The sequence below is a fragment of the Helicoverpa zea genome, chromosome 1 (assembly GCF_022581195.2).
Source record: "Helicoverpa zea isolate HzStark_Cry1AcR chromosome 1, ilHelZeax1.1, whole genome shotgun sequence".
Lineage (NCBI taxonomy): Eukaryota > Metazoa > Arthropoda > Insecta > Lepidoptera > Noctuidae > Helicoverpa > Helicoverpa zea.
Window position 1 is genome coordinate 4,102,912 of NC_061452.1, and position 27,099 is coordinate 4,130,010.

Below are 27,099 nucleotides of genomic sequence, written 5' to 3' on the forward strand. Positions count from 1 at the left end.
TTACAATTTGATGTTGATATTATTTTTATGCTTGACCTTTAGAACAGCAACTTCCCATTTGGAGCATATTTTATTCCTTTAAAATTTTCAAGATACATCTTAGAACATATGTGATCGTAACATCGCATCCATTTTTTTTTAAACGTCTATTGATATTTTATTTACATGAATGAACAATTGAGAATCCCGTGTCAAAGCAAATGCTTAACTTACAATCAATAACCAGTTTCGTAAGCTTATGCACTTGTATGTTTTCGTGATGACAAAGTTTCTCGAATGTGTGGTATTTTAAGCGATTTCTTAGAAGGGGGTGCTCGATTTAATATAACTACTGTATGATTGGACAATACTTAGGTGCCGCTACATCTATGCTTACTAATATTATACCTAAACAGGTTTTTATTGTTCGTTAGTACGTTGAAGGCTCCAAAACAAGTGATCCGATTTGAAAAATTCTTTCATTGTTGACAAGCTACACTTCTGGGTAAAATAAGCCATATTTTATCAGGATACGGGAAGTAGCTTTCACATGACGCGGGTGAAACTGCGGGCAACAATAATGAGCCAAAACATACACCTTGGCTTTACGTATTCTCAACATAAAATAGGTATACGCAGGTATAATAATTATTGCAGGGCACCCATACAAGAGGGTCCGCAACGGCGTGGAACAAAATCAACCATACAACTACCAACAGCCCTGGCATTTAATATAATGTTGGTGCTCACTGCTTTACGGGAATTATATGTAATAACTGCATTTTTGAAGGAGTAGGTATACATAGGAATACTACGTAAATAAGCTCTGGGTGGGCTTATACCGGTTATTCTATTAGTCATTTCCTTTCGACGTCCGCACTTCTATTTCCTAACATGTCACTCAAATTTATTCTAGAGCAATGTGTTGTCTCATTCAATGAAATGAACATGCATAATTTAATGTAATTTAATTAATTTTCCAACAGAGAAGTAGATCGAATAAATGTCGCGCCAAAATGACGAATGATAAGAATAAGTATAATTATACACGATGTGAAAACGGCTGAGTGGATTTTGATGAAATTTGGCGGTAATACAATACAGCTCATCAGAATTGGCATGTATCTGAAAATAGGTTTTTCGGAAGCACGTGAAACCGCTAGCGGAAGCTAGTTATCCATAAAGGCGATAAAATATTACAATAATAAAATAACGTCACTTAAATATTCCAGACTAATATTTGGGTTCATTCGACGCACAAGGTCACACACCCTAAAAAAAGTTAGCTCACCTGCCGCTGTCAAGCTGTCATTCTACAAAAATAAGTCAAAAAAGTTTAGTGTTGTTCTCGCATTTTTATTAGTTTCTTTGCCATAATTAAAACACGTAACTGTTTTTAAACGAAGTAAAAAAACGTATTTAACGATAGTGGAGAGAGCAGCCGACAACATTCATTTGTAATCTAATTAGAAATTAAGAATTAAGCACATACCTACATTACGCGATAATCTAAAGGAGGTAGATATTTTTTGTATTAAATAAGTTCTTAATTTAAATACACGCGTAGGTAGATATGTAGCCGTTACTTAGTTGATATATTTTTCCGTAATTTCGGAAGTATTTATCGTATCACGAGCCTATGAAAATTCATTTTTTATCCATTCATGTGGAAGTATTACTCACCAGCTGCTGCGTCCAGAGCGAAGCAGCTACTGCGAGACTTGACGACTCCACCTGGCGACGGACCATCGGGCCACTCCATCCTCTCCTCCATCGCTTTAGACGCACTCCTCTTAAATTGCTCCAAAAAACTGTCTATTTGTGTTTCTATACTGGTCGGGGAGTTGGCCATCGTTTCCACCGAAACACCGAAAACAAACACAACACGCTAACCTGCCTTTTACGACATTTTTCGTTTAAAACGTCCCTTCTTTGTTTTCCAACACAAATCCGTGTTTACGGATTGTCAATAATGTATCGTATTGCATAATTGACCGTCATTTTTTGCCGAATTCGTTCATCGACCCGCCTTCACGTTTAATAATATCAAAGAAGACCGCGGAACGTCCCCGAGTATGAAAGAGACTATTGGATAGCGATGTAGGGAAGTAATATCACAATGTAGAAAATGTCGATATATTTTTAGGTATCGATAACACTCGTATCCTATATTCGATTAAAAGCCACTGCATTTCAAAATTACTCCGGTCAACATTACGCGTTCGATTAAAGTGTCAGTCACAGCTGTATTCGATTCAGTTTATTTCAATCTTTCTTCAATTATTAAGCTTTATTACGATAATTCCACTGGTTTCTGAATACATTATTTCTGCTCTCACTCCGAAATATTCATACCAACTGGATACAAAGTAATATTTAGGTAATATCATTGCGTTTGAAACTCAGACACGATGGATTTAGTGCTTCCTATCGACATTTTTCAGTCCTCTTAACATCACTACTATGAAGTGATTTTACTACGGATACCGTTATGCTACTGCTCCACCTGCGTCTTAACGCGTTAAATTTTGGCATTACGCAGATGTGGCCAACGTTTTAATGTCAATTTATACTAATGGCAATATTAATAGCATTAAACGTTAAGCGATAACTCGGGTGTCGGTTTTTTGGACACATCAAAGGGTTTTAGTGCGTAGCTTAGAGCGCTAAGTGATGTTGGCTACATTAATGCCATCTTATTGCACGCATGCAAGGACGAGTGTAGATACTTTGTTTAAGCGGTAACTGCATTTTACGAGCACGATAATGGAATGGTCAAATGAGAAAGCTTTAGTTTTTAGAATTATTTTGTGTGCCTAAGTTTAACCTCTTTAATGTGTGTTAACGCGTTACTTCATGGGGAATTAACTCTTGCGGCATTGTAACCTAAGTGTAGCCAACACTCATTTTTAATGCAATAAGTAACGTGTAGTTGGCCATTGACATTAACGTTAACGCTAACGCAGGTGGAGCAGGAGCATTATGCTATATACGGCAACGAAAATAAAGCGACACCCACTGACATCTATCGATCGTCAGGAACAGCTGGTAGAGTGTTCTTGTCTCAGAGTTGCCAGCATGCAAGTTTTAAAAATCAAACATCAAAAAATTGTGTAGGAAGAAAAAATATTTTTAGTTCAATTAATATTTCAATTTATAATAAACAAACAATTTTATCGATGTAAAGAAATAATCCGAAATCTGTCGTGGAACCTGTCAAATTATCTTGTTATTTTTACGCATGCGTCGCCTTTACGTGTGTGTGTTTGTGTAATACGCGATGACGTTTGCGAGATAGTGTGAGTGCTAGCGCGGCGAGGGGGTCGCGGTCGCCGGTCGCACGCTGCGTGCATTAGCTAGTGTTGCGCGAAGAGCGCGTGTAGTTCGTGATACGAGAGACGTGACTGGAACTGTCACACGCGAGACTACACCCGGCCACATAATGTCAAGTAAGCTTCGACTACCTATACTTTCTACACCGGCTTTTCTATATTACAGCCATTTTCATGCTTTACTTACAAAAATAATTTGCCGGTAATTGAATGAAAGGAGAGCATTTAACTAATTGATATGTTAATTATTTTTAACAAGGGTAGATAAAAATACTCTGGGTGTTTTTCTGGTCAGCTGTAAATTCCGTTAGAAATTTTCTCTTTAAAACCATTATTCCGCTATCACGTTTTATAACACTGTTTTACGAATTTTAGTCTCATTAAGGAAAAATCTACTTCTGGTACCTACACTTATTATACTTGATGTTACATTTTTGCTAGTTGACAATCGCGTTAAAAAAGAATCTACAGCCAACATTTTTAACTCCTCAATACGCAAACGAAATATTGCTAAAATAATCTGCTTATAAAATATGCCATTAAAAGACCAGATATGCGTATTAATTAAATCAGCAAAACATATTGTAATTTTTGCGAAATATTTTGCGAGGTATTTATGTAATTGGCTGTTAAAGCCGTGTAAGTCGAATATTATAAAAAAAAAGAGGTAGCCGGATGACCTTGAATTATTCTGGTCTATGTGTCCGATATCTTTACTGACCCCACATCACTACGTCACTTATACGTAATCTACGTTAGAAGTGAAGATTATGTATTGTTCTTGTACCCTGCGTTGTAATTTCTTTTGTATCAGTAGTTTGCGATCGTAAACAGAGTGTCGTTATCTATTACAAATACCAACATTCATAAACAGCGAGCCTATCAGCTTCGTATCAACTGTTATGGTAACTGCAGTTATTTAATGTGCAGTCATCTTAACCGTTTCAACTCCGATTACGATACGGAATTTTAATAACTGGCAAAAATTTTGGAATTAAGATTCCACACTTGAATTTACATAAATTTTCCGGGTCACTTGATTCTGGAGGAAGATAAAATCGAACCTGAATGATGCGTTACTTCTTCACTGGTCTAGCAAGTCGTTTGAGTCTGAATGGCGATAAGGAATCCTTTTCTGAAATCCTGGACTCTAGATATCATGCAACTTATCAGGATTAGCAATCCGCAGAGTGTTAGTCTAAGATTACTTCTTATTGTCAAGCTAAACTGGCGCCTATTTCTTATATTTCTAACTTGATATCCGATATTCAAACCACAAAGGTTCATCCGACCTGGTTGTGGCTAAACCGGCGCCGATTCTTCTTATAGATACTACAGCCAATACAGATATATCGCTAAATCCAATAAACCATTCACATTTCCAGACAATAGCAGTATCATTTCATTCGAAAGCACCAGTTAACATGATTGAAGCGGTCGAATGCAGCCATGAATATAATTTGAAGTCATTATTCCATGTTCAAAAGCAATGGGATTTTGCAGAACTAAAGTCGTTCTGTTTAATAGCACAATACCTAGAAAGATTTATTGGCTTCGTTCGAACTAAGCACGGTTCCAAACCAGTCCCACTTTCTCTAAACGACAAGTCTTAGTGTTCGGTGTTCGGTTTTCACTATACAACACTGAAAATTAAATATTGGCTAAGTGCAAAGAATTTCGCTGAAGGCGCATAGCGTGTGCATCAGAGATTAGCTTAGAAAGTGAGGAACACGAAAGCCTATTTTTTATATGGCGATTTTCTTTAGCGGTTTTGCATAGAGCTGTGTGACAATATAAAAAGATGAACACGTCATCATTGCATTCCTTTATTCCGTTAAACGGTCGACTGCCCGCGTGGTTCCATCCCGCCGGACCGGCCGCACCTAAATAGAAACCGCAGGGACATTGCTCCCAAGCGCGCCTGATCCTGCATCTCAACTCTCGAGTGCCTTGTTGGGGTGCCTTCTACCAGGAGAATGTTTCATATATTAAATAACTACACCACTACCTAAATATCTTTTGACGTTTCCTGTTCAACAGTCCTGGCAGCTGTCGAACTAAAGTTCAGAAAATAAATCTTGTTGTTGATATATCATTAACGCTATAAATGCGTGTAATGAGCAGATTCAACCACTAAAATTTGGCCTCGAATATTGACGGAATTTCCTGATATAAAATTGATGATTTTATGACATGGAGGATGTTTTAAGTTTATAATATAAATCAAATAAATTTCCGGGAATTCTGTAGTGTTGCAGTCACTGAGATCACAAACGACAAATTAATAAGAGACCTCTTTCAAAGCGAGTCTATCCATTTTTCTATTCATATCACAGGTACCTACCTACATATGTTTGCAGACAATCCTACTAATATTATAAACGCGAAAGTTTGTATGTATGGATGTATGGATGTTTGTTACTCTTTCACGCAAAAACTACTGAATGGATTTTAATGAAACTTTACAATAATATAGCTTATACATCAGAATAACACATAGGCTACAATTTGTAAACATATTGTTCGAAATACTAAACCTGCGCAGACGAAGTCGCGGGCACCAGCTAGTTGGATAATAATACATAGGATTTGTGACCGCGGGGAATGTCCAACAGTCTGAAACGTCACATAGTGTTAGCTGGCGTTGATCGGGAAGACTTACGAGTTTAATTGTGGAATACATAGGCGTGGACGTTCCCGACACGAAATATCTAACGCGACTCAGTAGTTTTATTTTGAATTTTATTTGTGTCGCGCTATTTCGGAACTGAACGTGCGGCACTTGTCTATTGCATGGTGGTATATGTAATGGCCCACGCAGACTGGACGCCGGGAGCTATTCCCGTCAATAATTTGTGGAATCCGAGACGTTTCTCCATATATCACAATCGAAAATATAACTGCCAGTAATGGTTTGGCTGAACTTTTGCAGTTCGTGCCTTGTTGCGAAACTAAATCAGTATAATAAATCGCATGGCATGCCAAAATTGCACAAGTCATGATAACAAATGACTAGGCAATAAAATGTTTCCTAATTAAACTGAATGTCAAGTCTTCAGTATGAACACGTGGTGATATTGACAGGTGAAGAAATAATAGTGCGCATACGCATCTACGGCGCCAACTCTCGTAGCACGTGCCAATATTATATGTACCCACTACAGAATATACGTACGAGCTCTGCGTCTGCGTCTTGAGAGGAAGAAACTGCGCACTTCCTCGTGGCATTTTACGATGACGAAGGCGACGCCCCGACATGAACCGACAGCGGATCGCTAAAATATATGTGCACGTAATCCTCCAAAACAACGTTTCTCCAGTTATTTTAGATATTTACGTCTTTGGCACCAATGGCGAATACACAAATGTGATTAGACTCGCGCGTTTGCAAATTAGACATAAATTATAATGCGGATTTATAAATAACGTGTTTAATTAAGCCACTGACAGTTTTTGAGATATCCGCTATTCTATGTAAGTCAAACTCAAGCTAAAACTTAACGTATCCAGTTACCTACATACGTAGGTTCGGGAGCCAGGAACTGCCATTATAAGCGACAAGAGATAGATTACCTTTACGCAACTGAAGTTATTTTTGTGCAATAATTTTTGTCCTTTGAGAAATCACAAACAACAAAAATCTTTAACCAGCTACAAATACTGTCATCGGAAAAGCTATCGGTATCAGGAACACAGAATACCTACAATCTATTTTTGCTCTTGAGTTTTGGACCCTTTAAGGCCAACCTATATCAATTTAAATAATTAATTTAGTAAATCAGGACTTACTCTCCATTTTAGATCTAATAAAGAAACCACGGCCTTTTTGGCTTTACGGAATATCCACTCTGGTAGTATTAAGTGTTTTAGGAAAACTATATTATGTGCATGTTTATGTCACAAATTAATTTCTGAATTATTCCCGTACAGTCCAATTTCCTGATACTATAATTGCTTTTACGTAAACAAATTCATGCAAATTGGAGAATCAGGGACAAGTGACAACAACTAATGTTTGTCATTGACGGTGATGGATGAATGAGTAACGGTAAATAAAGATGACTGTACCTATCTGAATAAACATTCATCACCGATACGCATCATCTATAGTGCAAAGATAATGTCAACAAACAGCGTGCAGTTTGGCAGGTGTGGCCAATAATAATAATCGAAAGCGGGGCCGTGCAGTGTGCTCGATGCCAGTGACCTAGCAACTCCGTGTTGACAAAACAACGCTGTTCCAGTCAATGCTGTTTAAGTGTTAATTGTCTAACGCCTCGTTTCCTTTAACTGTATTGTTTTGCAGATCGAGCATGGGTGACGTTAGCCACAAACGACTCTTACGGGTTGGGGGCTCTGGTGCTGGCGCATTCCCTGCGCCGCGTCGGATCTTCGTACCCTGCCGTGGTACTCATCACACCCTCCGTCACTGATCCCATGAGGTATACCAATGAATTTTGTACGTGTGTTTGAAAGACTGGGAGAAGTTTGTGACGAAACTGTACCTGTATTTGAAGCTTGCATTTAAAAGACTATCCCATTGTCAAGAGTTGTAAAGGCTCTGCTGTGGTACGGCTGTAGGTTGCTCCCACGTCAGTTCAACATGACGACATAACGCCTACGGGAAGAGGTGGTGGTCTATTTTCAGTCCACAATGACACTCCAGAGAATGAATGTGTAAACATATTTTTTCTGCACAAAATGAGCAGATTCGTAATTTGGGTCAGACTAAGGCTATTTGCCAAGGGCTATAAAAATAAAAGTTGCGCAATCAGTGCCGTCGGTCAGACCAAATTCTCCGATTAACTAAAATGTGCTTTGACAAAAATGGAAATCAGACACAGTATTCAAATGTATGTAGATTACACTTATTAGATTTCTGGAGCATGATCCAGAATTTGGATGAAAAGTGACGCCAGTTAAAGAATTAAATTATTGTGATGGAGTTAGGCAGTAATTCCCAGTTGCAGTTTAAATGACAAACAATTGACTCAATTAAAAATAGTGATCACCAATGTATCTTACTCAGTGCGCTTCAAAGATAACACCTATTTTTAAATTGCCATTATTGACTGATTGTATGATTGTCGATACAGTCATACGATATTATCACTGTGCCATTATATTTATTTCACAGTTTACAATTCTCATTTTTGTTTTAGCGAGTAATATATGCATTCGTGAATATTCACAGAGTATTACTCAAATAATGTTTCACGTGCAAACACTTTATCGTCTAAGTAATCATTGGCGACGTTAGAACTCGAACTATACAAATACAGAAAAATAAAGACGTTTAAATGCTAATATTGATCACTATCACGTTTGGTGGCTATTATTATTCGTTTCTGGATGAGCGATATATTGATAGACAGATCTTGATCTTGATTCCACTTTATCTGTCGATGTTGCTCTGATAAACAACAATAATTGAGCTTAAGTGGTTAACAACATGTCGTAGGTATATGTTTAGCATCTGTTTGTTTTGGATGTCCTCAGAGATCGTCTTCGCGCGGTGTTCGCAGAGGTGATCATTGTGGATGTACTAGACTCTCAAGACGCGGCTCACCTCGCGCTGCTGCAGCGGCCCGAGCTCGGCATCACGTTCACCAAGATCCACTGCTGGAATCTCACGCAGTATGACAAGTGCGTGTTCCTGGATGCCGACACATTGGTGAGCTTCTTGCCACTTGGCAACATACTCAGACAGATCTGTCTTCTCTCTAAAGTTTAATTAATGAGTGTCCTATAACTGACGGCTCTAATGAATTAAACTAAATTAGATCGTACATGTTGAGCTGTTTGCCGGCAACTATTTAGTAAACGTTTTCATGTCCTCGCGTCACCATATATTCCCATTTTAGCGAGGAGGTTTATGCATCAAGATCTGGAGCTGCAAAATAAACTTTCCAGTGTAAATATTTGTGCAATATCAAAGAGCAGTATAGATAAACGTCGCTTGGTCGGCGATTGCTTCAATCAATTCTTGTGTAGTAACAGTCGACCAAAATTAATATATGTCCTATCATGAAGTGTTTTACTCGGCAGCCTATTAACGAGACGTACGTGGATTCATTTAAAAGTGGGTTTTCTTGATTAATGGAGAAGCATTAGCCACAGTGGTTTCAGCCAAATCCACGAATGCTTCACTATTTCATGCGTGATGTCATAGAGATGGCGGGAATCGCGAATGTTTTGATTGCTGTAAATCGTTTTCGATTTTTTAATGTTGCATTAACGAGCATATGTAAAAGTCGTTAACTCTATTTCGATCTGTAACTGTTTATGCGATAAGAAAGTCAATGTTACCGGATGTGGACGTTAGTGCAGTAACACGAGATGACGAGCCGCATAACCGTGGCCCAAATATTTTGTTCCCGACAATTTTGGACCCGCTCCAATATTTTACACTTTCATTCTTTAGTTCTTTGAAGGCAGCGTCATATCTTGTGAAAGTGAAACTGTCAGTACACGATGTTCTCGTGCCATTATCGCCTCTATCATGAAATTATATAATTAAAGCAAGTAGAAAAATTCAATTTATGAACGTTTAAGTCCCAACAATAAGCAATGAGATAGTGTTTCGGTAGAATCCATTGACTCGCTGAGTTTTATTTATCGCAGGTTATTGTGTCAACTCGCAAGTTTTATCCACGCGTAGATAAAGAGTGCTCGATAGCCACCAGTAACTGTAACATTCATGTTCCTCACGTGGGTCGTAACGAGGCTCTTGTATAATGAGAGCATTATAATTCAGCATTCTGAATAGATCTATCAAATTGTCCAAACGAAAGGTCAAAAGGATAAGATCACATCAACAAGATAAAAAACTGATTTGTGCTTAAAATACCCCTGTTGTTTACCATAAGTTTGAAAGTGTATACGATAGCCTTGAGAGTAATGTATGTATGCTTATGTGCAAACTTGTTATTGATCCTACTTTATTTATCTTTCGAAGAAGTCCCGTCTGCATATGTCCCAGAAATGGGATGTCTCTAACTGGCACCGAATACTCTTACAAAAATCATGCCTGATGATCAATTATAGCTAATCTCTTCAAGAAACGTAACGCTGAACTTTCCACTAGGTGGTACAAAACTGCGACGAGTTGTTCGAACGCGAGCAGCTGTCAGCGGCTCCCGATGTCGGCTGGCCCGACTGCTTCAACTCCGGAGTCTTCGTGTTCTCTCCCTCCGCGGACACCTTCAGCAAACTCATCACCTTCGCACAGGAGCGCGGCAGCTTTGATGGTAATGTCTTTCTAGACCAAAAAGATCCCATTACTGCTTCTTCTAAAGTCTTCTATCCCACTGATTCATGTCTAAAATTAAGAGCCACTCAATTGCCTTTGCATAACATCCAAATATATTTTGTTTAAACATTTTTTGTTGCAATTGCTGAATGTTTTCCAGAACGTATGATCTCTTACAGATATTTGCAAAATTATTATTTACACAGCTGATATCATTCAGTCATATTTTCAAGCAAACTGTCATTAAAATTAATACGAAATATGTTTACTTGTTATTGGATGTTTTTTATGTATTAATGAGGGTGATTTGTCAAGTGGTTTAGCGTGTAACACTGATGTTTGGTGACAGGTGGCGACCAAGGCCTGCTGAACTCTTTCTTCTCTGACTGGGCACATGGCGACATCAAGAAGCATCTGCCTTTCCTCTACAATGTTACATCCGCCGCCTTCTATTCGTATCTGCCTGCTCTGAAACAGTGAGTCATAACTACACGTGCTATCTTAATTATCATCGTGTTGACAGCTTTCCAAATGCATATTTGCTCGAGTATGGATAATTTTGGAAGACAAAGCTCGTTCTAATTCTAAATACTTAGTGCGCAAGTCAAGCAGAAACCAAATGAAAATATTTCTATTGTATAAACGATATGACAGTGAGTCACAGAGACTTCATTATAACCAAGAAAACAGTTTATCTCGCCACTTTGATCGGCACGAGTGAAAATACCTGATGCATTCGCGTCCGATATTGACGTTGGCAGTCGTAAAAAGTATGTTGCAAATGGACTCGATTATAGGGTATATCGAAGATATTACCTGCACAACCTATAAATAAATACTTAATAAGTACATGTATTCATATAAAACAAAATCAAAAATTATAATAAAATACGGTCGGTCCAAATCATTCTACAGGGCCCAAAATTATCCATCCTTCCTGCAATGTTTTTTTTTTCTCGTTAACATTGTCTGTGTTATCTAAACCGACTGTGGGAAGATAAAACTAAACACTAAACGACATGTAAGGATATCTCCTGTCTAATCGTAGTATGTTATCAGAAAAAGATAGGTACATAGATATTAGTAGTTGAACTTGCACTTTTTCATGGTCCACATAACCACGATAAATAGAATTCTTTATCGCAGTCATGTCGTAGCTGCCAATAAGTTTGAACTCGTCTATTAAATCCTAGGAATAAAATCATATTCTACAAATCAAAGTACACATTCTAGAATCTTTTCGTGACTCTTAGCCTGCGCGCACACTGTAGAATAAACAGTCTGGCCGGTGGTTGAAAAAAATATTATTTTTCTAAAAATGGTGTATTCAATCAAAGATTTTTGGTCGGCTGATACTGGAAAAATACCTGATCGTTGTTACGTGTGTCGTGTAAAACCAATCATATTTATATTGGTTTATGAGCCCAAATCGACTATCTGCCGACTAAAAGTTTGTAGTGTGTGCGTACTCTTAAGAAGGGACTTGGAATGCCCCCAAAACATAATTCATGTTTTATTTCTTACGTAGTATAAGTCTTCCTGATTCATAAACTCTTCCAGCTACGGGCAGAATTTGAAGATTATCCACTTCATCGGAGCTGCCAAGCCTTGGCTGCAGCAGTTCAACTTCGAGTCGGGATCCGTGGATGCCCCTGAGCACATCCGCGGCTTGCTCCAACTGTGGTGGGACATCTTCGTCGGAGACGTCCACTCTCAGCTTGATACCGGCATGGTAAGTCATTCAACGCTTTAGCTACGGCTGTAACAACCTTAGCAAAGATAAATCAGTTATCTATAGATTCTAAAATGGCTTTGGTCATCTTCTAAGAACACAAGTAGGATCGTCTATAAATAATGCCAAACAATGTCTAGTCCATCTAGTCATACTTACGTAGACGTGTTTAGACGATTACAAATAGAACAATGGAAATCGATACACAAATATCGAATTACCACAAAAACAATATGCGCTGTTGCAACCTCGAGATGTCTTGAGTATTACACATTTATTGCAATTGATCTAGATATTAATTTCCATATTGGTTACACATTGTTGAAATCGGATCCGCATGTGTGCGGTTTCTGTGACCGCGAGCGTCTCAGGGTACCTCGCTCGGTCTAGTAAGTCGATCCATAGTCATTACGACCTCTGTTCTGAACACTACAACATGTTTTCCAAGCATTCACGGAAGGACTCTAAAGTTGCAGAGGTGAGACTACACATTTCAATTTTAGCTTTTCACCTTGCGTTTACTCAATCTTATTCTATACGTGTCTAGGTATTGACATGAACACTTTTCTTTATTATACCTACATAGCACCGTGTTAGGGTGTGATTCCCTGAGTGATTAAACAGTAACTCCCACCTGTAACAAAGCTTGCACTGTTGCTTGTGCACCGTACTGCTACTTTACGCACCCTTATGTTTCAAGCATTATTTTTTTACCCGTGTGACATAATATTTCTCCAAAATACTAACATTTTCTAACTTTCACAAAATATTATATCTGTCTGCTTTTGCACGGTTTAATTAATATCTGTATGGCATAGATGGTGTTGGTATTTTGGTGGAATGCCGCGAAACCTTTATAAACATACCGAAGTAACACTCGCATTTGAATTTATTAAAAAAAACTTCTTTATTTATTTCGATCTCCTCTTTTCTGAATCATCGTATATCATCATCATATCTTGAACGATTGTCATCAGTATGTTTATTAAGTGACGCATTAAACAAAAACTAATAGTCGCTTGGACAAAGTTTTGAGCACTGTACAGTGAGATAGCTAGTGCGAAGCTTAGTTCAAGTGTTTGTGTGCATGCATACTACTGAGTTGTTTCACTTCAACCGATAGGTTGAGGTGGCCGAGGCACTAGACGAGCCCCTGGTGTTACCTCCACATGACGTGCGACACGAATTCCACTATCAACCAACACCGGACCCTGAATCGGAATTCGCTTGGCATCACCCCGATGTACAAGCCAAAGAAGATAAACATGATAAACAGATCGATGTCTCAGAATTTCATGATCCATGGACCATTTATAGAGGACACATCCCGCCAATCGCAGATGAAGGTCCCAGCCAACATGTTGAACTAGTTAGGATTGAAGATCACGAAGAAATCAGAAAGTATGCATGGGACTATCAAGCTCAAAAACCACCGTCCACTTACACAGAACATAAACCGAATCAGGAAAATCAACCACACTATACAGATCACTGGCCACAGTACACTCAACACGAACACGGACACGAACAACATCAGAGTCATTGGCATCACGACCATGACCATAACCAGAGCAGCCATGATCATCACGTTCACCACTCTGATAATCATGGTCATCACAGTCACAACTTTGATCACCAGAGCCATCAGCATTCCCATCATGGTCAACATAGTTTCCACTCTGATCATCATGACTATCAGAGTTATAATCATGTACATCATGAGCATCACAGCCACAACCCTGTTCATCACAGCCCCAATTTAGATTATCATGATCATTATAACCAGAGTCACGATTATCATGACATTCGCGAACATCCTTTCCACCATCACGATTATAACGAAAAACACAGCTATAGTCACGATCATCACGATCAACAAAACAACAATCATCACGACCATCACAGCCACAATCATGATCATCAGAGTCACAGTCATGATCATCACAATCACAGCCACGAACACCAGGAACATAAACATTCGTATGATCATCAACCTGATAATAGTAGTCAACACATACAGTCGCATTATAATATTGATGAACAAAAACATCACCAAAATTATAAAAATCATGAATCATTTTCCTCACACACGCACTACCCAACACAAGAAGATATAGCAGTACACCATGTACACGTAATAAAAGATAAGAAACGCACCCGTCGCACTCGAAGACTCCATCGAATTGATACATATAGAGAACACGAAATGATGAATGGGGATGTGTCGGCAACCGAAAGTGATGATTATGATGACATAATGCCAAGACACCCATACGATGGCTTCTATTTAAGGCACAGAGTTACTGTAGACGCGCGGGGGAGGAAAGTGTGCACTCATGAAATACCACCCACCCCGACACCGTCCCCGCCGGACTCTCCAGTGCCCATTGACTTACCGGAGGACGAACCGGTGGATACTAATGTACTTGAGGACCAAGTAAGTCACAAACCTATGTATTTGTCTCCGACAACCTCAGGTAAAACCTTTTATTTTTAAAGCTTTAACGCAAAGTGTTTGCCACAGTATTTTATGCTCTATATGTAGGACAGCTTTGCATGCTCACCAGTTGTTTGTACTCTGCACGAACTAAACTATCTATTAACATTTTCCCTTTAGATATACGAATAATATTCCTATTTAAAATGTAGTCGTATCGTTATTCACAAGATCGAAAATGACACAAGACTTACTCTGTTACAGAGCGGTGTTGCCGGTAACCTGGCTCGAGTGTTGCCTGGTGGGGCTGGAAACCGTGAAGCTCTGGATGAACTGTCACGCCGCCAGGGTTGGGAGGCCGGCAACATTGACTACATGGGCGCCGACTCCTTCGCTAATATCTGGGCCAAGATCTCGCAAACACTGAGCAAGCCTCGCTCCTCACCCCCTAAACAGTCTCCACCGAGGGAACCTGCTCCACAGCCAGCTCCAGAACAAGTCGTAGTTCAATCTGGAGAAGTTGTACAGGAACCCGTCGCTGAACAAGTAGAAGTGGCTAAAGAGGTAGTCCCAGCAGAAAGCGCGGCGCCTGCGCCCGCCGAACCTGTCCCCGCTGCAGCTGCTGAAGTGCCAGTCACAGTAGAAGCTGCGGCCCCTGTAGCGGCTCCAGCCCCCGCCGCTGAGGCAAAAACTGAAGAAGCTGCTCCTGCTAAGGTAGCTACGCCCGTCCCAGAGCCAGCCGTAGTACCCGTCCCAGTAGAAACTGCTGCGCCTGCTCCCGAAGCGCCTGCACCAGCATTAGTCTCAGCGCCAAGTGAAGTTCCTGTGACCGTAGAGGCCGTCGTCCCAGACGTGCCTGCGCCTGTAGAAGCACTCGCGCCGGTCGCTGCGGCTCCCGCTAAGCCTGAAGCCGAGAAAGCACCAGAAGCCGCAGCAGTGGTAGAGGCACCAAAGACTGAAGTTCCAGTAGCCGCCGCCGCACCGGAAGTGGCTGTTGTGGAAACCCCCGCGACCCCGGCCAGCCCCGCCGTCGCCTCCGACAGCCCGCCGCTTGCCAACACGCCGTCCAAGGAAGAAGCGCCCGCAATCCCCGCTGCTAAAAGTGAGTATACGCACAAGGACGCCGCCGACGATTAACAGCTTTGCACTGTCAATCTCACAGAGTTCATTTGCAGTTTTCAGACTTCTACTAATATGTTTATAGTTAGCTGCATCCGTTTGCCGTGGATCGGTCGGCAGATGAATGTGAATAGCTTAGACGACCGTCACCTTAAACTCGATGTGTCCACTTGTTTTCTTTTGTGCCGTTTTGTGATGTTTGGTTTTAATGTTTATTTTATCAGCATACGTTTCGTTTAAATTCGTTGTTATTTCACCCAGCTTCCGAGGAGGCAGCGCAAGAGACGCGGCTTTGATAGATCAGGTAATATTAATTATTGAACTTGGACTCAACACAACTTTATAAAAGCGCTGAATGTAAGTTAGGGTGAAGGACTTGTAACTGTACATAAATGTTGAATATCTAAAAGCTCCTGTTGTGAAGTCTGCCAAACCCGACTCTACCTACTCCTTTCCAATCGGATTGAATTCTTTGCCGATTAAAAATACATTAGCCAAATTCGAATTCCTCTTGTTGTTTGTACAATTTTCTACCGAAATATTCCGTGGTTATTGGGTTGCGTCCAAGTAGATGCAGATCGTAGGGACATTTGGTTGACCACTCATTCAGCTATTTCTGGAAAATAATTATGATGGCAGTTTCTCTTGCTATAAAACTAAATGCCAAGTAAATGAGCTGAATGAGTTGTTACTGAGCAGTTGCATCAAATGGCATCGGTAGAGTCTCTTGCCATTTGCTGCAACTTTTGTATGTGTATGTGTGATGCCCAGGAAGATTGTTACAATTTCGTAAATAGACATTTTCGAAATTGTAATAGATCTTTTCCGATGCTTTAATTTTTTTTATTCACGCATTGCAAGGAACATTATTCAGAGCACTTCATGAAACACCTTCACGTAGATAGCACACGTTTAGTTCACACATGTAGTACCTATCTATAATTATAATTCTTAATTATTCATACCTGATACTTCGACCTATTTATAACTGTAATGGATCGTTCTCCTTGTCAGAAAACTGATTCCAAATACAAAATAATAATCCTTGTAATGATTGGTCATGAAGCTTTGTGACTCCACCAAACTGACAATTTCTAACTTTCCGCTTGCATCGTTTCGAATTAACCAAGTAGCTATGTTTTCCCTCGACTTTGTTCCAGGCCCTAACCGAGCTTGCTCTCTAATGTGACCGCCATACTAACGCCACGTCTAATCGCTCGAGAGAATAAAGGCGAGAATAAATTGGTTGTGTAGCCGAGGAGCGTCGCAAGCCGGCGGGCAAACTGAAGCTGTGCCCGCCCGCCGCCGCCGACCCGCTCCCCACCCCCGACAGCGAGCTGGAGGACGCGGCGGCGCTCGCCAGCGCCATCATCGCGCGCGAGCTCAGCGCGCCCGCGCCGCCGCACGTGCCCACCCCGCCCCTCGGCGCCGTGTCGCTCGCGCAGATCGGCGTCAAGACCCCTGCCAAGGGCAAGTCCTCCACGGCAGCGCAGATAGAGTCCTCCATCACGGAAACCGCCCAGCCCGCGACACCCTCGAGCCCAGCGACACCTACGACTCCAGCGGCACCTACGACTCCAGCGGCACCCGTCACTCCAGCCACACCCACGACGCCCGCGGCACCTGCCACACCCGCCACGCCTACAACTCCGGTAACACCAGCCACACCTGTCTCTCCAGTGGCACCCGCCTCTCCTGCGACACCCACCCCTGGCACTCCCGCCACTCCCACAACTCCCGCGACACCTACGTCGCCGGCACAGCCCAGTCCGCCCGCAGACCCGCCCAAGAAGAAGGTGGTAAAGAAAGTGGTGAAGAAGGAAGCCCCTGCGGCAGCAGGCGGCGAGGCACCAGTCCCGCCGCCGCGCAAGAAGGAAAAGAAGCCCAAAGAGAAGTGAGCGCTCGCGACACGCTCCCGATAGTTCCTCTGTGCCATAATCGTAGCCTTTCTAATGTTAAATGTCTATTTAATTTTCGAATAATTATGCTTTTATGTATCGCGTAATTTTTTACTATAAAATGATGTTAGCATTAATTTTTATACTCGCTATCACACACGGCCAATGTATTGTTTAGTTTGATTTTATACCTTTACTTTTTATTAATTCTATGATTTTATGTTTTAACACTGATAATAATCGGTTTTTATTGTTCTGAAAATTTATCTACCAAAGGACGAAACGTATTTATTGTATGAAAACGAATGTTTTTATGAAATTTTATATTAAAAGTCTATTTTGGAATACTACTGTTTCTTTTTTCTTAGACCTCCTTTTTTTCCTTAGGTTCCTATCTTGGGATTAAGATGATTGGTTGGAAAAGAGTTTGTTTATAGTAGAATTCAGCTTATCAGTCATACGATTTGTTTTATTATCAATGAATAGCTACACAATCCATTACACGTGCCATCTGTGTACAATCAGCTGCTATACTTAAAAACACATGAAGTTAATTAAGTCAAGTTAAGTTTGTGGTCGATAACTAAGTAAGTAGTAAGTATAATGACTGCACAGGCCTTTGAAAGTACATAACTGATAAAAAATCTAGTTAGAACAAGCAGTTACAAGAAGAGAATTTCAGTAATTTCACTATCTTATCATTGCCAAAACATACAAATTAGCTTCACGGCAGTGATAAATGAAAGACACGCATTATTATAGTGCGTAATAGTTGCTGTTATACCTACATATAATAAATTACTGATGATATAAAAATAGCGGTCAAGAGATAAAGAAAGAATTCAGACAGCGCCGGATTTCAGGGTCATGGTGATTACATTATAAATATCGAGATAATTAGATTGCATAAGATGGCTGGCGACGAAATGCTGAACTAAAATAAAACGGCCTATTTTTTCTTACGATTTCCTACTTGGCTTAGTATCTAGTCATTAATTCTACATTAAAAGGTAAAGTTGACGTCTATAAGTTATAAATTTAATAAGTATAGGGAGGAAAGGTAAAAGGACAATATTTATAATTATGTCCAGCACTTTGAATATAATAAAACGGCCTTCCTGAGCGTCAAGATAAAACCAAGTCAATACCTACTGAGAATTTTCTGGCATGAATGAAAGAACTGTAATCTGAAAGTGACGAAGCGAAGATGTTCAAACAATTGTAGCAGATTTTTTTGGCGTGCGAATTATGGACATGAACCAAGTGCTGATAAAAAATGGAATGCCTTCATTCGAAATCTCGGTTCTATGACAAAATATAAATAATAACCAATAATTCTTGTACTAATATAGTAAAAAGAAGGATAAATAAAAAAAAAAATTGTACAAAAAGATTCTCTCCGGCGGGGAATCGAACCCCGGTCTCCCGCGTGACAGGCGGGGATACTTACCACTATACTACCGAAGATATATTATCTTCTGCTAAATTTTCAAAGTGTATTTCACACCATTTTTTGTTACTCTTTTTTAATTAATAACTGAATCAATATAGATAATTGAGATCATGCTAGTGAATGAAAACTTTAATAAAATTGATTCTTTTCACATAGAACATTCCACGATTTCGTACACAACCTGATATTAGATGATTTTTGGTGCTCGTTTATTTACAAGCCGCGCCATCTAGTGTTCACTTGGTTAACGAGGGTCTGTTGGATCTTGACAGAAATGCGGATAGATGGCAGCACCTGTGCTTTAATATTTGATACTTCGTTACACCATACATTTTTTTTTAATGTACTATTCACGGGAGATTTTGATGAATAGGTAAGTACCTAAGTAACTGACCTAAGTATTATTGTAACCCAAGCTAAAACTTTATTATACTAGCAAGCTGGCATATACCTGTACCATTTCAGCCATCACTTGAGTAACTTCATTGCAAATCCTAATGCATAAATATGATGCACAATGAATGCAGGTTAACTTGTAGGTAAGTAAATGCTATATTCTCTTTGGTAAGTAAACAAGGTTCTAAAAATGCCCTAAAAGCTGAAAAGTAAATGGTACACAGTAATTATACATAAGATTACCCATATTACAATATTGTATGCGTAATGCGTAACATGAGCATTAGTTTGGTATTGTAGAAATAATTATCAAGAATCTAAACCTGTCGGTAGCCATACTTATTCAGTTGTAGAATTAAGGGCTGTCGAATTGTAAAATAAAATTAAAAATTCAGATTATAGAACGTATCTACATAATAAGTTCGTGTTTGTTTGAGACAGATTACCCGTTACCCACATGCTGAGCCCTAGGTGTGGGTACACAGGCTTCGGTATATCTTTCGAACATTCCCGCAGCCTGTTAATTAAACTCATTTTTATCACTCTCTAGAACCTGCACTTTGATTTATGTAGGCCCATACACTATTTAATAATCTGCCCATACTTCATACATACCATGTGTGTAAAATCTATACCTACGTAGACCCAATGAGGTTATTGGCAGCCCTAAGTCTTCGTGAGAGGCGTTCCTCAAACTGCGCGGAGCGGCGAGCGTGCTCTATAATTTGGTACAAAATTGCGGACAGAAACAAACAACAGCCTTGTTCCAGCGATCTTGTTAAAGTTATGTGCCTTAATTATTACGTTACGATTTATCCGGTTATCATGTTAGCTTAGTTACTATGTTGACGAAATAACAATCAGTTCGAGATACTTGAGACACGTGTAGGAAATGGACTTAACTTTGCTTTGTTTGACTGAGGCCTGTATGCAGTGCGGTTACCTCGACCTAATAGTACGTTCACACGCGCGCGTTCAAATCGACATTCAACGGGCACAGTCACGTTCACGAGCGTGTAAACGGTACGCCCGAGCCCGTGAACGCGCCCGTGCCCGTGAACGCCGCGAATCGGTCGAGTGTCGGTTTTTTGGCAAAGTTCAAAGGATGAATGTGCGGGCGCCCGGCGACTGTTTACACGCGCGCGGGCAGTCAGTCTCTCCTGCGCTTTCGTGACGATTAATCGTTCTAAGAAAGTCGCTACGATCGAAGATAACAACATGGCGGAATGGTTAACGTCGTTCATCATTTTGATTATTTTTCCAATAAAAATAAGTTAAGCCAAAGGCTATGACAGCAACAACACCGAGATCCTCGCTGCTCGCCATTCTTGCACTGACTGACACGACAGCGCGCGTGTGAACAGCTTGAATGTCTGCCTGCCCGCGACGGGCTGCACGCCGCGCAGCCCGCCAGGCAGCCCGCCGGGTTGCGCGGCGCGCGTGTGAACGTAGCATAAGGCTGAAGTTTGAACTAAGTGTGACCGAGGCATGGTGAATGCAAAATACACCTAGATATCGTCCTATAAAATTAAACAAGTAAGAATTGACATAATAAAAAGTTAATTATACCACTGAAGCTGTGATTAACGACAACAGACAGCGGAAGCAGAAAGCAACTAAGGATCGTTCCATCGCCTCGTACTGATGCAAGTGGCAAGTGCAGCCACTTTCACACCCCATCGATCGTAACTCGTTCGTGATTCGATATCGAGTTGTTTACACGCTTGTTAGTCACAATGAGCTTCTCATTATGAAACGGTGGCTGTCTGTGGGTGGTCCCACTCGTTCACAGGCATCGTTAGCACTACACAAGTACCTTATTCGATACTCGTAATTAGTATCGAGTTTGTATTGGTTTGGTGTCTACTTGGAAGCTGTTTCGTTATGGTTCCTATGCACTGAATAGGAGAGTTATTATCTGTTTTACTGTCTTTGCTCGAGTACCTAAGTGTAGTTACCTATAAGTACCTACCTACTTACCTATTTGTTAAAGCTAAATGATATATTAACTATAATCATAGATTATAATGAAGATACTTTGTTTAGCTTACTTCTGGCTACCAACTCCCTTTTATCTTATTTTAATTAGGTACCTACATAGTGAGGTACTTGTTACCTTAGGGCACAGATTAAGGGAACAAAAAATTGTAGGTACGTATTAAAAAAACAATTATGTAAATCTTGTTTATGTTTTGACAACAGGTCCTAACTAATTAAAAATAAAAATATATTTTATAATCGTTGTTACTTCTTGATAATACTATAAAAAATAATTTACATTAATCTCAATATTTACTTTATTTTTCAATACAACTCAAAAGTTTTTATTCTGAAAACAACTTTCGAATCAAACTTACCTGTAATGATCACCATATCGCCATCTATTGTACGCCATGAGTAGTTTTAAAAAGTTCGTAGCCGTCGCTTCTGTTCGCTTCGTCCCTCATGATCTCTTCCCCACTCATTCAAAAAATGTTCACAAACGCACACAGCGCAGCGACGCTGTACGCACGCGGTGACTCGAGGCAACACAAACAACCAGTTTGACAGGAACCGTGGCACGCGGTGGTAGTGTCGCTTTGTTTCGTGAAGTAACATTGATAATATCAATGTTTATAAACAGAATTCGATAAGATATCCATTCCAATCCGTCTATTCATGAATAAAATTACTGACTTTCGCACCTTTACGTGTTAATTCGCGAGTTTATTTGGTTTTTATGTTGGATTTGTACGTTTTATTCGAGTGTGTAATCTTGTATCGGCGAGGCGAGAACTCAGCATCGTTGATTTTGTTGGGACGGTGGATGAAAATGTGAAACAAATGTGTGTTTGTGAACTTTACGTGGTGTTGGACTTGGAGTTGGTACTTTGAGACGTTCGTGGAGGTTGGAGCTGGCACCATGAGGAGTTTGGTGTTCGTGTTTTTGTTGCCTGCGTGCCTAGCACACCTCAATGTTTACCTGAGCAGTGCCGAAGTGTGGCGGTTATTAGGTAAGTTCAATTGCACCTTATCGATGACACAGCTGCACGTAGTTGCAACCGTCAACGTTGATATCGATAATTTGTCGTGATAAGCCACCGGTGTCTTCAATAAACTACCGAAATAGTTCCATGTTCAAAATAGGGATGACCGAGACGATCAATCTAATTTGTTTAGCTAGATTAATGTTTGCAACAACAAATCGTAAACCTACTTTTAGACGTGAAAATAAACACACTAGTGAAAAAAAACCGGCGCACATGATAAGTCCTACACGTTATTTGACGTTATCGCGTGAAGGTTATGCGGTTCTATTAATATTGAGCTGACAAGATTACCTATACCGTATTTTCAAAGAAATACTAGGTAACTAACCTAACTATCGAAAGCAGTTCACAAGTTACTTTTTGACAGGCAACAATGATTTATGCTAAAGGTGCAACAGACATGCAAAATTAGTGATTGATCGACGAACGTTATGGCTGAAAACTTTTAACAATATACGATTTCTTAGTCTTTTTTCTTGTTTATTTGATTATGAATAAGTATTGCAGAGCAAGGGTTTACTTACAAATGTGCGTAACTAGAGTGATGTAAAATAATTACACAATATCTAATCCTGATTGTTGATGCTAAAGTTGTTATTTTGATAAACCTGGAACAAGCTTCATCGGAAAGCTTAGCTATTACAGTGGCGGCCATAAAAATGTACCACTTTCAAATTTTCCCAATATAAGTTACGTAGGTATTTAATTAAATCAAGTTTTTTTTTGTTTTCTTTTCATGTTAATGATAACGAAATAAAATTAAATATAGGTATTTTAAAATCTTTCCCATGAAATAATAAATAATGTTTAAGAAGGAAATAGGTACCGAATTCTGCTGCATACTTATGTGTGTGAAATCTTTTAATCCAATAAATAAACCGACTAAAACCTAAGCAGCTCACAAAAACAGCTTCGCAAAAAAATGCCTAAAACCTGAAAATCTAAAACAGCCGCGGACTGTTTTTTGTAGGTAGGTACTTACGCTAATCTCATTTACTTATTAAAAAAACCTTCTAGCTTACTTTAACGGGATTAGGATTAACAGTAAAAACAATAGTTTTTATAATGTAATAGATTAACGGTACGTATATGAGTGTCGGTTTAATAATACATTTTATATGCAGCGGGTACATTGTTTCTACGTCAGGGAACTTAATTCCCACGATTTTAATTAGACGAACGTCACAACTAATGCCTGTGAGCTTGTCATTTACCTCTTCGAGGTAAGCTAGAGTGACGTTTTTGAAAGGGCCCGTGCGCGCGCGCAGGTAATGAGCTTAGAGATGTGACGCCCCTTACAATAAGCCAGTTTTTGTCCCCGCCTATTGTACTAACCTGCCTTAGCCATAGAGTGCCATCCATCTTTGTCAACGACAAAACATCTGCTTTTTGTTCTTGCTTAAAAATTAGAATAATAATAAACAATATTAAGGACCAAACGGGACCTTCACTTTACTTGATAAATAGGTTAGTTAACTTGACGAAAGTTTAAAAGTATCCTGTAAAAATTGAGCAGTAATTCATTATAATGAGTTTATGTAAATTTTATTTCTTAACTAAACAAATACGAGTGTCTAGAAGGGCATCGTATAGATACACTGTACATTACGAAACATAATTTACTTCCAACGACAATAACATAAAAATTAACATATCACGTATCTTTATGTGCTATCTGGTAAGGCTTCCATGGTGCGAGTCCGGAGTATATCAGGCTATTCGATCGGCACCGTGGGTACCTACATGTGTACATGTCATTTATTTCATATGACATTTATGGAGATTCTATAGAGCGAAGCCAATAAACTGGACGCCTTAAATGCGTAATCCGACACGACGAGACGGGACGCATATTTTATCTCGTTTTGATTTGAAACTACTCCATCGCAAATTTAAATTTTATTTACCTAGTCACCTAATGGACGTTGGACTTTTATTTGACACCCACATATTTGATATTGAAAATGCTACATGCTTTAATTTAATGACGCTTTAAAAGCTCTATTTAGTTATTTACCCATAACGTGTTAGTTAACCATAAAAAAACTTAACATAGAAATTATTAAGTTACACCCTGATATTTATTCGAAATTCTACAAAATATTATCTACTGCTACTTATTAATCCAGCACGCCCCTGGCGAGCCAAGGCGGTATCAGACGACAGGATAGTTTATGGTCACCTGTTATCGTTCATCTGTATTCTGTAGAACTTGGAACAACAAACATCCAAGTCTTGCGAGTTCAGCGCTTTAAAACTTTTATCTCCAATTCGGTTTTAACGGTCTTGCTGGTCAACGGTTCAGGTATATTCAACATACCATGGAGTTAGTAAAAGTAAGTAATGTTAACATAACGATACACTCAATACCAGCTATTACTCCTGGAACTACTTCTCGTATTCGAATAAAAATAGCATGTGACTGAAAATTTCAAAATCAGCTCCACATATTGTTCTGTCAAAAGCTAACAAACTTTACCTGTTTACAATAATTAGAATTCAAATAAATAACGCCCCACACCAATTGTACTATTAATTTATTTCTAAAAAAGCTATGCAGCTATGCGCATTGTTCTTCGAACCGCCTCCGCAACCAGGAGCGTAGGCGCAAACCTATAATATTTCCTTGCTTGATACAGCCGAGATAACTTCGACTCGTTACTTATAAAGCTTGCCTATTCGTAAGTTTGAATCCGAGAACAAAAGCAATTTTGCGGTGATAAAGCAAAGCAAAACAAAATGAGAACAGTTGGACTGATTGCAGCAATCATTTCTACTGTAACCACAGTATATTTGCCAGATTATATCACGTAACGTCTTTCCTAGCGGTACTATACATTAGTTGTTTTTTGCACTGTTGGATTCGAAAAATATCTAGGTACATAGTATTGAATTCCTGCATCAGAGGGCGGTAAAAATATCTTGTAACAACATCTTGGGTTACACGGCAAGAGCTGTGGTGGGCTGGTAACAAAAAATCTTGCGTAATTCGATATTTAGATGAGGTATGGGATTTCATTCAGCTAGTCACGGTAACCTCCTCACACGGTTTCAGCATTGTTGATCACTAGAGTATCTTTTTAGATAGAAAAGCTATTAGCATTCATAACATTTATGATTTGTCAAAATAATCCCCATTTCCTTTCCGGTCGTTGTATCTTACTTTGTTATCTAAAAGACCTTTTTTTCTTAGACCTATTTCAATATTATCATCTGATAATAATGCATTGGCCTACGTGTAAATCGTAGCGAGCCAAAGCTTATGATTCCCATCCGGGCCTTCGTCTTACAGATAACAATTTCTTTTACCATTCAGGTACAGAAACCATAATAAAATAAATAAAAGCAGTCCGGAATAGACTCACTGTTATTTTAATAAATGCTATTAATGCTGCATTCAGCCCGCGCCATTTGGATCTCGTCCCCCAAACCGAAGAAGTCGTTTAGAGTATTAACAATGAAATATTTCAATAAACAGCCAGCGACGGCACAATATAAATATGGGCTCACGTCCTTCTCGAAACTATTCTTTATGTAAATACAGTTGACACGCGGGATGATGTGGAGTGGGCCCTAAATAAATTTAATTTCATGGACGGTTGAGTAGCAGTTTTTAATCTGTGGGGGTGTGATATGTCTCTCGCCGGCAGGTGTGGCTTAGAGAAAACATGCAGGCTTACGTGATTAGAATAATGTTGGTTAATTAAAAAATATCAATTTTTAAGCTTTAGAGATGTATTTCAACCAGCAGGTATTATGAAGACAAAATAAATCCTACCACAAACAATCCTGCTTAATCAGTAGTGGGCCTTGATAAAGTAATTTTATTGAGGTGATTTGTTACCCGTTTACACAAACCATAAAACTTGTGAATTTATGTTTGATTGCATAAACGTTGGTTGTAAAATAAGAGTTAATATAAAAGCAATTATGAAACCCCTGTCGACGCAGACCGGATAGCAGAAATAGAATTAGTTGCACATGCAACGAGCTGCGGGCGACAGACGGATTACTTACTACCTATGTGCACTACATGAATATGCATCTCGTTATTTTCAATTACGCTTGACGTCGGCTTAGCTTTAATCGTTTAAGCTCTGCAATCCATTGTCGTCGACACCTCATGCAATTTTAATGATTAGTCATTGTCATAGCTTTATTAAATGCAAGTTGTTTGCCATTCATTATTCTGTTGGGATCTGAAATTCTAATGCAACAGCTTTGTAACACCATATAGGTTTTGCCATTTAAATGTAGCTTTCTTAATGAAACAATGGGTTTTAAATTAAGTTAAATATAAAGGGACAAAACCAATTTAGATGTCGATCTTTACATGGCAATCACCTGCAAAGGGATGATCGATTGAGTGATATCCATCAATTTGACGTTATTGTAGCTTCAGCTTCTCGCTGTTTTTGCACTCCCAAGGCCTCGGAAGGGACAAAAAGAACAATACATTTTATCACCCGGTG

At 39.5% G+C, this 27,099-nt stretch overlaps 3 protein-coding genes and 1 non-coding gene across 11 annotated transcripts in view; 2 read left to right on the forward strand and 2 right to left on the reverse strand.

Annotated features, from left to right (window-relative positions):
- Window positions 1-2,064, reverse strand: part of LOC124632155 (guanine nucleotide exchange factor DBS-like) — a 72,240-nt gene extending 70,176 nt beyond the window's left edge. For 4 of the 5 annotated variants that reach the window (XR_006984592.1, XM_047166897.1, XM_047166882.1 and 1 more), the window contains exon 1: window positions 1,663-2,063. Coding sequence is in view for 4 of the 5 variants with exons in the window: in XM_047166897.1 (XP_047022853.1) it covers window positions 1,663-1,831 (169 nt within the window). In the remaining variant the exon portion in view is untranslated. Of the gene's footprint in view, window positions 1-1,662 lie in introns of all 5 variants that reach the window. The other variant, XM_047166845.1, reaches the window with a different exon arrangement.
- A 1,206-nt stretch (window positions 2,065-3,270) lies between these two features.
- LOC124645650 (glycogenin-1) lies at window positions 3,271-18,096 on the forward strand. 4 transcript variants are annotated; one of them, XM_047185497.1, is made up of 9 exons: window positions 3,271-3,428; window positions 7,618-7,753; window positions 8,811-8,985; window positions 10,399-10,561; window positions 10,913-11,039; window positions 12,124-12,295; window positions 14,997-15,834; window positions 16,113-16,155; window positions 17,012-18,096. In XM_047185497.1, exons 1-8 carry the CDS (start codon window positions 3,422-3,424, stop codon window positions 16,145-16,147), a joined length of 1,653 nt encoding a protein of 550 aa, XP_047041453.1. In that variant the 5' UTR covers window positions 3,271-3,421; the 3' UTR covers window positions 16,148-16,155; window positions 17,012-18,096. The 4 variants fall into 4 exon arrangements, with proteins under 4 accessions (XP_047041453.1, XP_047041445.1, XP_047041437.1 ...); XM_047185489.1 differs by having other exon boundaries at window positions 17,106-18,096; XM_047185481.1 differs by lacking the exon at window positions 16,113-16,155 and having other exon boundaries at window positions 17,106-18,096.
- Window positions 18,097-19,144: 1,048 nt separating this feature from the next.
- Trnad-guc lies at window positions 19,145-19,216 on the reverse strand. The gene has a single exon. It is a non-coding gene; the product is annotated as a tRNA-Asp (tRNA).
- Window positions 19,217-22,138: 2,922 nt separating this feature from the next.
- The window catches only part of LOC124632887 (tyrosine-protein kinase Drl), a 28,535-nt gene continuing 23,574 nt past the window's right edge, over window positions 22,139-27,099 (forward strand). The window contains exon 1 of the mRNA XM_047167881.1: window positions 22,139-22,591. Within this exon, the coding sequence (XP_047023837.1) occupies window positions 22,501-22,591 (91 nt within the window). The 5' untranslated portion in view covers window positions 22,139-22,500. The remainder of the gene's footprint in view (window positions 22,592-27,099) is intronic.